At 40.8% G+C, this 14,561-nt stretch overlaps 1 protein-coding gene across 1 annotated transcript in view; it reads left to right on the top strand.

Annotated features, from left to right (window-relative positions):
* Positions 1-6,155, top strand: part of CPXM2 (carboxypeptidase X, M14 family member 2) — a 314,235-nt gene extending 308,080 nt beyond the window's left edge. The window contains exons 13-14 of the mRNA XM_086922996.1: positions 1,402-1,501; positions 4,810-6,155. Coding sequence (XP_086779122.1) covers positions 1,402-1,501; positions 4,810-5,069 — 360 coding nt within the window. The 3' untranslated portion in view covers positions 5,070-6,155. The remainder of the gene's footprint in view (positions 1-1,401; positions 1,502-4,809) is intronic.
* Positions 6,156-14,561: the final 8,406 nt, after the last annotated feature.

Below are 14,561 nucleotides of genomic sequence, written 5' to 3'. Positions count from 1 at the left end.
TTACCTGCTCGCACCAATGCAGGCAGGGAAACCACTGTGTTCGGAGGGTGGGCTCCCTGGGACACACTAGTGAGCCAGCTACGAGCTACGAGAAATGGGGTCCCAGGGGCTATAAAAAGGCTCAGGGAGTGGGGCCATGTAGCCTGTCTCTTCGGTTTTTAGTTAGGCCCTGGCTAGGTGAGGGGGTCCACCAGGGCATGTGGCCCCGTCCCTTCCGTTTCTAGTTACGGCCCTGGGGGATGGGATTCCCTAGGGCTTTTTAAGTCTTAGGAGTGGAGCAGCAAGGCCCCCTCCCCTTATTATACATGTCAGCTCCAGGGGATCAGGCTCCCGGGGCCTATGAAGGCATTTTGTCCCCAGGGTATGTGGTCCCTGAGGCCTTATTAGACTTGGAGAGGGGGGATGTGTGCCCCTCTTCCCTTCATAAAAATGGCTGACCAAAATGTTTACGCTTTGGTAGGAGGGCCATGGGTTTTGGGCAGGTAACATGATGGTGGATTTGTCCTCTGGAAATAAAGTCCATCCATCAACACTCTTGGATTTGAATTACATTATGTTATCAGCAATAAGCTGTGGTCTCTTTAATAAGGGTACTGAGGGCTTTTGTATCCAGACAATTATGAGTCATCAAGAAGCATCAAGATTCAGATGTTGTCTTGTTATTAGTGGTAACAGTGTATTGGTGGAATATTACTATATCTGTTTTCCGGTAAAATAGCTCTAAACTCTCACAGCTTCCCCCCTAGAGGGCATCAAATGTGGTAGACTACACCTTACGTGCTGTGAACCACATACAACGATGATAGCAAGCTTTGCAGGTGGACCAACATCTTCTACACAGCATGCTATCAACTGACAGATGCAGAGGCATGTGAGCATGAATACAATGAAAAAACATGCAGTTTACTGTTGTTGTGTACACCCAGTCCCATCTGTAGTTACTTTACTTTGTATTATAACTCTGTTTGGAACACTTCACAAAAAGTTTCACATACATATCTACTGCACCACAAACATTATTGTTTCCTGAACCCCCTGTACCACCAAAAAGAGCGTTGACTAGAAGAAAGTTGATTAAAAACAAATTTTTCAAAGTACGAAACCTCAGGATGCAATATAGTATGTAGTACGTGTTGACATCATGTATGTACAGCTACAGTGCATGATATTTGCTTGCATTATTATATTGTCCATTTCAGTATTTCAGTGATACAGGCTTGCAGGCGTACATTGCTTATCAATGTTCTAGTGATGTCTGATGTTGGTGTTCTAGTGTCTCAAGGATGGAAATCCTTTACGTACCCTAGTGTGGGTGATTATACCGCTGAAGAGGGAATCAATGACAATGTTACATTTGCTCATTCTCTTCAGAGAACAATGCAGCTTTTGCTCTGTTTACAGGTTCATCGGGGCATCAAGGGGATTGTGAAGGATCTCCAAGGAAGAGCGATTCCAAATGCCATCATTTCAGTGGAAGGTGTTAACCATGACATCCGCACAGGTACCGAAGGCAAACGTTACACAGAAACGAGGCAAACACAATACTCAGACACAAGCACATCATTGTACAGATACATCTGAAGGATTGGAGTAGAGTTGGGGGTTCTTGTCAGCATTCTTATGTAAGATCAGCAGAATTAGTGAATCCATAAAGACGAACGGCATGCATCTAGCCTATTAACTATAGAGAAGTCTCAATAAATAATATCATTAGTGAGGCCCCTTGAGGAAGTCACCTTACACAGTACATAAAGAGGAGACTTTATACTGAGAGGTGGTTTGTTGGTTGCTTGGTTCAATTTTTCATGCACTATCATTGACAGGCGTACTCAGGACTGTTCCATTCATCTCAGAAAGAAGGCATTGGCACTCAAACGTTGCATTCCTGGACCTTTTTCTTCTTGCTTAATTATGCTGGCATTTCACATGAACATTTTAGAGAAAGAGTAGTTGCAACTTCCCACCTCAATCCAATAGGAATCTCCAGAAGATGCAATAATTAGTATCACTTCCCAAAATGTTTTGTTGTTTTGTTTAGAAAAAAAAGATTGCTAAATTACTACAAAAATAAAACATAAACAAAAGCCTCTTTTATACAATAGTAGGCATTTTTTGTTTCATTAAAGTAACACAAGTTTTAGGGCCAAATGTATTTACTTGGGAACCCTACCTCTTTGGAAATTGTCTTGACAGCCTTGTGAGGAGTAGGGCTTTCCAGGGACCCACTTCCTGCTCCCACTAATGTTTTGCCAAATGGAAAATCATTATGTATTTAAAGCAGCACTGGTTACTTTAAGAAACAGTTACTACTTTAAAAAATAAAGTTTTATGTTTGGAAATGAAAGCTCAGGGATGGAGAGTAGCTGTCCCTTGAAGGCCACCATCCCTGTGTTTTTTAGACAATGACAGGGGGCTGCAAATGACGAACTACCTAATTATTATTCATTAGGCAGGTCATTTTGCAACCGACTATGAATGGTAAAATTGCCACACAACCTCCTAGTATATAGTGTTCCTCGCTGCTAAAATGAAAGTATTGCTAAACTTATATGACCAACTCAATCTTTCCTTTATAGAAAACATTTATACTATTAGTAATAATATTTTGCCTCCTAGGCATATACCCAGCCCAAAGTTCGAAGTGAAAACTAACAACACTGTTCTCACTTGTTTTTCGTATAGTAATGAACCAAGATTAATGGAACTACTTAACAAAGTACATTTTGGCTCATCCAAGGATCCTTGCCATCCAGCTATATTGAAAGGCATGCATACAGCAATAATGTATTGGATCTTGGATGATCTACGTCTAGAAGAGGATCCTTGATCCTTTTAGATCTCTCGGCTGCCTGCAACACGGTTGACCATAGTATCTTATTCAACTTTATATCTGGGCAGGGGTGCAAAGAATTGCCCTAGTATGGATTAGACCCGAATGAGATCACCAAGAATAATCAGTGTAGCTTGGAAATGATGCCTCCAAAGCAATTGGTTTCGATTGTGGAGTCCCTCAGGGCTCTTCCTTGCCTCGTCTTCTGTTTAATTTGTACATAAAACCCTTGATTGAGGTGCTATCTTCTCTTGTCTGCAAGATATATAATTATGTAGATGCTTTGCAATTACTCTTTCAAATGGATAGGATCTCTGATTCTTATTTCGAGTTCATAAATACTCTGAGATTAGCTGCAAACTGGAAAGCAACCAATCAGTTAAAGTTGAACACTGATAATCAGAAATTGTCCAGATGAGAAATTAAGGCAAATTGTGGAGCAACAACTTGTGGCCCAATGATCTCGGCCCGACACCTACTCCTTCATTCTCTGCCAAAAGTATTGGTGGTAGAGATTGACGGCAATCTTACACATAAATCACAGCAGTAGTGTCTAAATGCTCCCTTTAAAAAACTGAGGAAAATTTCTCTCCTGCTGTCTTTTAACACCAGGAAATTATAGTCATGTCAGTCATTGATTCAAAACTGAACTATGCTAATTCAGTATACTCAGGGTTACCTTACACTGCTCTACATAAACTACAAATTATTCAGAATAAAGCAGCATGGTTGATCTTTCTCCTGCCTCAGCATTCATACTCTAAACAGCTTTTGAGAGAGTTACACTGGCTTCCAGTACAGGAACGTAATCACAAGTATGCTGTATGGTGTTTAAATGCCTGAATAGAATTGACCCTAGTTTCCTGGTGGAGATACAATCCGTTTGGAACATGACCTAGGGTCCGTCCGCACTTTGTTAAAAACCTGATTATTCAAGATGGCTTATGGTATAAAGTAACCATAGTTGGTGTTTATTAGTCTAGATATTCCAGCACCAAAATAACTTTGGTGAATATGCGCTTTATTCGTTTTATTAACATATTAACAAAACATAGGTCGCTATGCAAAATCAGAATCCTTCCGCAAAAAAGTGATGCTTAATTTGAGAAATCTTTTTGTAAACAAACTCTTAATACATCTGCCCTAAGTTACTTGGGCGTATATTGTCCATTACACACCTAGCATAATTTGAAAATCTGGATATTGAACTATTTGTTATCCTTTCTTTAAACTTTAAAATATTGTCTGCTGCAAAGCCACCTGCGTTTTTGCAACGTCCTGGTTTGAAGTATTTTTATTGGACAATGAGTTGCTTGAAGGGGATGACTGCACTTTTACCTACAAGTTAGTGTTACTTAAACATTGTCTAGGGAAAGTGGGACTTAGAGTTTAAAAATATTCCCCCTTTAGTGGAACAGGTTTAAACTCATTTGATTATACACTTAAACAATTGAGATTAAGGTTTGGTAAGAGTGTTTCTTTGAATAAATGGAATCAGCATTTAGGAATAATTGTGACTTAGATTGCTTACTCCTCAATGCTATGTTGTGTTTTGTTGTATCATTTTATCAGTATTTGTATAGCACATTTACCCCAAGAGTGGAGCTTAGTTAATCAGATTTCCTACTTCTGAGGACCCAAGACCCTGCCCTTTCAGACAGTCAAAAAAGAATTAACAAAAATTACTTCATCTGAGTTAGATGTCAAAACATAGTTAGACAGACACCTTTTTGCCGCTAGATCCATGTAACCAGGCAGTGAAAAGAGCTTTTATTACAAATGGTCAGCAGGAAATCGCAGCGAGCCAAGAGAAAAATTGGTGGTTGGGACACCCTTAGCGAGAGACAGCTCTAGAGAACGCACAGGTTACAGATGAAGAATCAGGCAAAGTACACACAATAATGCATGACAGCTTGAGGAGAATCACACTTATTTGTGACATGTTCTCTGCCAACTTCTTGCTCTTGCTTTCGTTACAGCAATTGATGGTGATTACTGGCGTCTGCTGAACCCAGGCGAATATTTGGTGACAGCCAAAGCTGAGGGCTTTAGCCCCTCCACCAAGGACTGCTCGGTGGGGTACGAAATGGGTGCTACCCGCTGCGACTTCAGGCTCACCAAAACAAACATGGCACGCATCAAGGAGATCTTGCAACGGTTTGGGAAGCAGCCCGTCAGTCTTTCAGCAAGGCAGCGGAGGCAGCGAATGAGACTGGCCTGGAGGCGGGCACAAACTTGAAACCACAGACACTGTGCCCAGCCTGATATATGACCACTGAGACACCAGTCAGATGTTAACCCCAATACGTCACATTAACACCATCTACTGTTAGAAGGTAATCCCAGCACGCCACACATTATTACGTGTCATACATTAACCACAACACTTTTCACAAATCAACTACTCACCAACGCCACCTTACCACGTTTCAAATGTTAACCCCAACTTGTAACACATTGACCCAAACAAATACTAAACTATGACTCAGCATATGTCACTCATCAGCCCCGCTTTTTGTTACACTCTAACTACAAAAACTGTTACACATTAACTTTATCACCTGTCATTAGTAAATTACTAAATGAGTCAGATGTAAACGTCCAACAAGTTAATCACAACACATTAAACTCTTAAACTTGAAACCTGTTAAACAGGAATTCTAAAACATGTCACACATTAATATCAATATCACTCGGGTGGCAAAAACTTTCAGAATATGGATTGTCTCCCCACAGTCACCTAGGTCTGTTTTACCTCACGTTTCTGGCGACGGAAGGAGTCAATGAAGCACTCAGTTCTTCAAGACACACTCCCCCACCCTTTACCCCAGAGGGACCTCACTTATGTAGGTCGTGTCCCACGTTAACATGCAAAATTATGTTATTTCTATAAAAGACATACAACTCTGGAGGATATAAGTGAAGTGTTAAACTTTTGCCTGTTGTAAATGTGTTGCTGAAACGGTTGCCTTGTGTTAGGAGGCAGTGATAAAACGTGCATAGTGTACTCGCGTAGTGCTAAGCGCCTGACCTGTCTGAGGGGACAATGCTAAACATCTACTTTGACTGAAGGAGCTAAACAGTTGTAGGAAATAGATAGTTCTCAGTTCTTACTATTCACGTTCCTGTTTATGAAAATTGGACATGTAGTCGCATACATCAATACATCGATCAACCAAAGGTTTATGTTTATTTGGCAATTCTATGTTCTATTGCATCCTCTCTGACCTGAAATAGAAGCCTTGATGTATTTAGTTCGTTTAGGGGTCTGGCATTAGTCAGGCCCTTTTGAGTTTAATAAAATTATATATATGATATGCTTACTTACGTAGGCTTTCAGAGAGCCTTCTTCATCCACTGGTCTGTTGCTGTATCATTCACATTTATCTTACGCCTACTACAGCATCCAAAATGGGGAAATGAACCAACCGACTTCAGCCATTGGTTAACATTCACTTTATGTGATGGCATTCTGGTCTTTCACAAGGAGCACATACGCATACATTTGCATGCATGGTTTAGGTGTCAGCCATATTTTATGGGAAGTAGTGAAACGCAAATGCGTTCATTTGATTAAAGGCAGTCTCATATTGTCAAACAGAAGTTTTGCCCAGTTAAGTGTTGCTACATTGTGACTTTTCTAAACTTCTGCCACAATTATATGTTGTTTGGGAAAACTTTAAGGAAGGGATCTGCAAGTTTCACTTTGGTGGCCTTTTCGTGGGACAAGTGGATATTATATTACTTTAAAAATACTGCTGGTTACTGTTCCTTTTTAAGTGCCATATTTTAAGGGGAAGTGGGAGCAATCTGCTGATTGCTGGTATAAATTCTATTTTGGAAGTGGCAGCCATATTTTGGGATTATTGTATTCAAGAACAGAGAAATTTGACATAACCTTATTACACAGTCGGTGATGGGCACACCTTAAAAAAACTGTTGTTTGGGCAAAAAGAAAAATATATTTCTAAGAAAAGCATCAATCTGTGACATTTCATTCAGCCTGACAGGTTCAGGTTCGATGACAGGCACAGCATTCTCTGGAGTACTACTATTACTTATCTGTTGGACATAATACTAGTATTGTTCCTGCCTCTCATCCCAGATTATGGTGAGTACTTTAGTTGTGTTAATGTTTTATATTGCACTAATTGTTATCCTTTCTACAAGCTTAAAAATTTTGTCTATTGCCAAGCCATCAGTTTTTTTTACAGCGTCCTGGGATGACTGGTTTGAAGTACTTTTAGCTTATTTTGAGGTGCTTGAAGGGGATTACTCTCCTTCAACCCACAAGTTAGCATTACTTCAACATTGTCTACGGGAAGCAGGACTTAAAGACTTCAAAAATATTCCCTCTTTGGAGCAACAGCTTTAAACTCATTTAATTATGTAGTTAAGCAATTGGGTTTGGAAAGAGTATTAATGTGGTCATGGAACGATATAAATGTTACTCAAAGGGACAATTAGAGAATGAGTAGTGCTTGGCTGAATAGAGGTATTCAGCAATATTGTGTGATTTTGAGCTCATTGCGCTATGATCAAGTCTTAAAGGACCAAATTCCAATGAGGTGCAAAAATTAGAAAGTACAAGAACTGTAATTTGTATGCTGAGAACAGTTATGGGTATGCTCAGAGTTAACTTTGAAGGAAGCAGTTAGAATAGCAAAAGGAATTGAGGATTCTGAGATATTTGTGCAGGAAGTCAAATATATGTCTGGTGAAGTAAACATTATCGGGAGAAAGGTAAGAACACTGATGACGATATGAAAGGGGAGAGAGACAGCTTCCAGTGTTACAGATGTGGAAGCTATAACCATGTGGGGAACTTTCAAGGGAACCCAGCAATTGATAGAACTTGCACCAAATGCAGGAAAAAACGGTAATTTGTGCACATGAATACAAGAGTGGTTTTACAAAAAAAGTTAACATTATTGCGGAGGAAGAAAGTCATGGTGAGTATTCATTAAATCTGAAGAAAATTTGGAGTGTTGGTGTGATGAGGTTTCAAGGACATTAACCTCTACTATTATAAAAGTTAATGGTGTTGATGTACACATGATGGTATATTTGTATGCTTGCTGCCCAAGGAAGAGCTATTTATGCCACTATGGCCTGGAAGGAATTTAAATCCGACAGAGGTAAGCCAGGGGGGGGGGGGGGGTTGTAGAGATCAAAGTATAACAATGTTTGGATTCTTCTGTGCTAAGTTAAGGGGAAGGAAAGTCAATTTTGAGTTGGCCCCATCAAGAAGAGGTTAAGAGTTGATCTTCCCCGTGTGTATTCTTTTGGAGATGAAGGGGAGCAAAATGATGATAAGGTTTAACTGCAATATCTGAAGAGTAAGTTTAATGAAGTTTTTGGAGGGCAATGAGAGATCAGAAGGGGTTTAAACATAACATTATTGTTAAAGAAGGTGCTGTACATGTACATCATAGAGTCAGAAATGTTCCGATCAGTTATAGAGCAACGTGGGAAGGAATTTTAAAGGACTTATGTGACCTAGGGATAATTGAGGTAGTATAATCATCACCCTGGGTCTCTCCTGTAGTTATATCCTTGAAATTGTATGGGGAACTACACCTGAACATTAGCAAGTTTATTTCTACTATTTCAGGAGCTACAGTTTTCACAACAATGTATCTAATCATCACGAAAAACAGGGGAGCATATTACCAAGCAATAGCGATAATTATCGCTATTGCTTGGTTAGCGAGAAAAATTATCGCCGAACTGCGGCGATTTTTATCGCAGATAAACCTTGGTATTACCAAGGTTTATCGCAAATGCGATAAAAATCGGAAATAATGCATGAATATCGCTGAAAAGGCAGCGATATTCAGGCATTACCGAGCTAATGCTCTTAGCCATGTTATCCACCTACCATTGGATAACATGGCTAAGAACTGCTATGGGGCAGGTGTTAGCTTTTGGAGATATTCGCGCTTAGCGCGAATATCTCTAAAAGTTGGTTATAGGAGATAGCGATGTTAGCGACTGTTTCCAGTCTCTAACATCTTGGCACGCCTACTTTGCATGTCATTAGTGATAAATATCACTGACATGCAAAGCGGGGCCCAAGATGGTCACTATCTCCTACTAGCTGTCGCTAACTGGTGTTAGCGACAGCTAGGTAATAGGGAGATAATTTTATCTCCGCTTTCTTGACTTTTAAAGCCGAAATGCGGAGATAAACCCCCTTGATAATATGCCCCAAGGTTCTTCTGCATGAGGATACAAAGTTTCAAACTGCATTCATCACACCTGAAGTGTTTTTTTTTTTACAGTGAATGCCTTTCGACCTAGCCAGTGGTGTTGCGGTCTTCCATAGAATTATGTAAGGAAACACTTGAAGGTCTGAAAGGTATTGTAGCTTTCCAAGGTGATAGTTTGGTTTTTGGGAAAGATTAGAAGAATCACGAAGAGAATTTGAAAGGTTTTGAGGGCATTTAATTTGAAGGGCTTAACTCCCAGGATGGACAGATTTGAATTTGCATTCAATAAGGTGGAAGTATTGGGTCTTGTATTACAGCTGATTGAATCAGACCAAAAATTCATAAGATCAAGGCAATTCTGGAGGCCCCTACCCCTTAATCCAAAGATCAGTAGACTTATTGCTAGGGTTAACAGAGTTCTATTCAAAGTCTATTGACAATTATGTCTTTAAGATGGAACATTTAAAAAAGTTGCTGAGAAAGAATGCTGAATTTGAATTGAGCAAGCAACAAAAGGGGGCATTTACTTTACTGGAAAATTACCTAGTTAATGTGTCTTGTTTGAAACATTCTGTGGTGGGGAAAGATTGTATAATTTGTACGGACGTGAGTGCAGTGAGAACTGTTCATTTTTGACGCAAAGAAATGGGAAAAGAGAGTGTCCAGGTCCCTATAAGAACAAAAAAGCTGAATGTAATTATTTAGTCATTCAAAAAGAATTGTGCGTTTTGACATCAGAGCATGTTTGAATGGGGTTTGAGATTCCCTAGTAGGAGTCCCCTATTAGGACTGATCATATGCCCCTGGTTACATGTTAGTGCCTCGTGGGGGAGGTAGTATTTGACTCCCAGATTGGCTAAAGCAAGTTTCAGGCATTCCACTTCAAACTGAAATATGTTCTCGGAGCTAGAACTGTGCACGCTGATTGCTTGTCAAGGAAACCTTTTGAATACTCTACTGAGATTTCTCTTGTAGAGGTGGAATGTGAAGGAAGCAAGAGGTTCTGATTCTTGCTTAGGACATAGTATCACTAGGAAGATTTGAGAAGACAGCATATTGTCTAGTATAGGTCTTAATAAAGTAGTGGAATGCTGTAGCAATGTGTGGCTGGTAGAATGGAAACTAAGAAGAGAATTGAGTGCCTACTTTAAAGTAACGGATTAATTGTGTGTCATGAATGGCATAGTTTCACGTTGAGACAAGATTATTTCTCCTTTTATCTTTAGGAACAATATTATTGCCCGATGCCATTAAAACTTTTTGTGCATGTCAGCTACCAAGAAGCAAGCTTGAGAGTTATACTACAAGCCATCTATGGATGGGAGTATTGATGAGTGGATTTGTCATTGCGTTGCATGTATGAACAGCAGCAAAACAGCTAAATTGTGTAAATCATCCCGCAGAGATACCAGGAGGACCTTAAAGGCAAGTAGGTATTGATATAATTGATCAGAGTGAAACTTATGTCATTGTCCAGGTTGGTTATTTTTTCAAGTGGCCAGAAGTCAAGATGGTTGAAAAAGTGATTAGCATTTGTGATTATCTAGAATATGATTTTTTTCCAGGAAAGGTATTCCTCAAAGATTTGTATTGGATAACAGTCTCTAGTTCTGCAGTGCATATTTTAATGAGTACATGTAACATTTTGGCACCTTGGATAATAGGACTTCCATTTATCATCTGGGCCATATAGCTTTGCTTGCTGTAGAATCTTGTGCACGTTAACCCCTGCTGACTAATGATGAAGTGCCTATGTTCCTCCTTTCAACATGTTGAAATTGGCATACCCTGATCAGTTTAACTTCTCTGTACAGCCTTAGTATGTGGTACAAAGTGTACACAGGACCTGTATGTTAAATATTACTAATGAACTGCAGCACCTATTGAGCCAACCACTACAGTGACAGTGCAAACATGACTGCAAGCCTACCATTTGTAGCCTGGCTGTTCCAGTTTTAAACTGCAAATTCGACATGTCAAAATAACCCCTTTTGACAGGTCAAAATCATCCTTTTAAATATTTATAAATCACCACTATGTAGGCCTTATTGCCAATAAGGTGTGGTGGAGCTAGAAAAACAAGTAAGCAACTATTTTTAATAGTTATAAAACACATCCAATTCAATGGCAAAGTTGGGTTGTTGATTCATATTAAGGAAAAGGTACTATTCGAAGGTTAATAACTCACTAAAGAGAGAAGGACTAGAAACAACAAAATAGTGCCCACTTAGGATGGAGGAGGCAAGAATTAACCGTTGTAATACCCTCCAACGAGATGGCTAAACAATTTTAACAAGAGAGGCAAGAAAGTAAAAGAAAAGACATTGCTTTTCTTAATACTGCCATCACACACTTTGCAGTGTCATGCTTCATCAGATGTCCAGGCGCCGACCAACACACTGGACGGAGCGCAATTTTTTTTTGTGTATGAAGAAGAGTGGTGAGGGGGATAGATGAAAAAGGAACAAGAAATGAAAAAGAGGAAAAAGTATTCCCTCAAGAAAGGACCAAAAGGTGCAGATAGATATAGTTAAAGCTATGGGAGGATGGCGCTCCTCCTGCCTCTCCCTTCTCTTCGCTTCTTTCACTCTCCGTGTTTTTCTGTCTTTGTCTCTCTACCTGTGCTATTTCGGTCTCTTTCGCCTCTTTTGTCTATATCTATCAATGTCTTTATCACTGCCTTTGTCTCTCTACGTTTTTCATTCTATCCGAGTTTTTTCCATTCTTTTTTATCCAAATCTCACCATCACAGTTTTTTCTATTTGTCTGCTGTTCTTTCTCTTTATCGTCTTCTCGCTCTGATTTTCTCCTTGTCTGTTTCTGTCACTGTATGTCTTTTCATTAAAAGTTTCTGCACCTGTCTGTCTTCCTGTATCTTTTTATCTTTCCCTTTGTTTCTAACTACTGTGCATTCTTCCCTTTTCTTCCATGTCACGCTCCCTCATGCTTGTTTAGTTTATTAGGGAAATAAGGATAGTTTGACTGAGCATTATCTGCAGCAGTACTTGTTCAAGGCAGGAGCTTGCTCCAACTGCCAACTAGGGACTTTAAAGCTGCAAGTCCCAGCTCTGCTGCTAACTTGGGGGCCTATTAGGATGGCGGGCAGACCTGCGTCGGTCCGCCACCCCAGTGGAGGAGGGACCGTCCACAGGGGCAGGGGCGGTCCCTCCGTGCTAATTAGGATGTGACCGCCACCCTGGCGGTCACATCCTGTATTTTTAACATTGCGGCAGATGCTGCTTGAAGCAGCACACGCCGCAATGTTAAAAATACCATGTTTACCTTTGCCTGCACGAAGCTGCAGGCACCGCGTGGTGCCTGCCGCTTCATGCACGCAAAGGCAGGGGGGTACCATAGGTACCCCCATGTGCACCCCCCTTCACTCCTGGGGGCCCTCAACGGGCCTCTGAAGACAACACCGTATGCCTTTCCACGGCGGAAATGCCGCCGTGGAAAGGCATATGACCGCAGCTATCGTAATATGGCTGGCGGTGTCTGATAGACACCACCAGCCATATTAGATCTTTTCCGCCGCGGTCGGAACGCGACTGCGGCAGAAAAGCGGCGGACGGAAAATAGACCCCCCAGCCATCCTAATCTGGCGGGGGGTCTTTTTCCAGTCCGCAGCGGATAATCCGCATCCTCCGGGCTGGCGGTGGCTTCCGCCGGCCCGGAGGATGCAGATTATCTGCAATCCTAATGAGCCCCTTACTGTGTTTCCTTAGGCGATCATCTCGTAACCCACATTCTAAAGCCATCAGTTTGAGGATATCTGTGCATTAGTGCAATAGGATTACTTAGAAAAGTCTATATGGTAAAGCTTCTTTACACGGTGCCGGTGTTTGCATCTCAGTCTGTGGTCGCACAAACAATGCAATAATGGTATATTGACATAACGCCGCATACAAGTGTAATGTACATTTTAGATGTGTATATTTGAAGTTTAATTAAAGAATAAGGATGACTGGTAGAGTAAGGGTGGAATGTGCAGTATGTCATGGGGGAAGCATGACGAAGGAATTTGAGGTAGGTCATGGTGTAATGTTGTGAAGATTCTTGGGTGGCAAATTGAGAGATGAGGAGTTTGGCCATTATAGCGTTTTGTTCCTGTTCTATTGTGTCTGGAAACTTCACAGCTACAAATATATTATCTTATTTATTATTTAGCGGAGATTTATTTTGTCATAATTCTGACCTGGATGCTGGCACTGCTCCCCAGGACCCCCAGCCATTGAAGACCAAGTAACAGAAGCTGGTGAACACCGGACAAGCAATGAGGGACAAATGGCAGCAAACAAATAAAGAGGGAAGGGCACACAAGGGATCCACATTGGTAGAAAAAATTAAAAGTGCAGGTGCACAAACTGTTGAAGCCAGAAGCAAACACAACTGTGAATCATTGCCAGGCAAAAGGCTCTCTGTGTACTGGTGTTAAATACAACTCTACCCATTTGACCCATTTGTCCTAAAAGTGACTTGCAACCCAGATGCCCCGCTCTACGCTCTACGGTGGTTAGCGATCTGGCTTCTAACCTTCCAGTAACACATCTTTCAGAACCTCCACCATATCCCATGTAGGAGCATATTGATCTTGAAGTTATTGCAAAGGGTCTTATTAGTTGACTCTCGGACGTTCTCCTGAAATTTTGACATTCAACTCCAGATATGTAGTTAAGTGGAAAGATAGAGTTATTCAGATTCTTCTATGTCTTTTGAAGTTTGTATACTTGCTTTTTAGGCATACAAGCAAGCAAGATTGTATGAGCTGAGATGTAATGCTTTTAACATTTTATTCATCTAGATTAATTTTGAAGTAAATGTTTCTGTCCGTCTCCTCATTTTTGTTAAGTCCTGCATTACTGATAGAACTTGGAATCTATCTATCAATCTATCTATCTATCTATCTATCTATCTATCTATCTATCTATCTATCTATCTATCTATCTATCTATCTATCTATCTATCTATCTATCTATCTATCTATTGTGTGACTATAAACCCCAAACAGGCCTTTTAGTGCTTAAAGGCTGCAAGTTAGCAATCCTCTAGAGCTTCTATGGACTAATATAAACCGCAAACAAAGAGGCAGGTTTTTAGAATTTTGCATAATTAAAAATAATTATTTCCTCTTTAAATTGATTGGAGATATTTATTACAAAAGAAGGCTCTCAGGTCTCTAAGGGACTTACTATGACCTTGGCGGTTGGACTGCTAGGCTGCAGGTCAGCAGTCGGGAGAACGCCACCAAGCCAGCAGCATTCTGACTGCCGCATTTGGAGTTTACCACATGGCTGGTGGTGTAGCAGCGTCACAGAGAGAGCCTGGAGGCATTGCCGCTGCACTGCAGTGCCCCCAGACACAATGCCCAATGGGCTAAAATGCCTGGGGGCCCCAATTTGGGGCCCCTTCCCAGCCTTTCTGCAGACCTTTCCATGGCAGGGTCCCTGCCATGAAAAGGTAGGTGGAAATGCAGGTTGTGATTAGCACGGTGGTGCTGGCATGGACACCACTTCCATTCC

This window comes from Lissotriton vulgaris, chromosome 5 (genome assembly GCF_964263255.1).
Source record: "Lissotriton vulgaris chromosome 5, aLisVul1.2, whole genome shotgun sequence".
In the NCBI taxonomy this organism is placed as follows: Eukaryota; Metazoa; Chordata; class Amphibia; order Caudata; family Salamandridae; genus Lissotriton; species Lissotriton vulgaris.
This window is presented reverse-complemented; position numbering and strand designations above follow the sequence as displayed.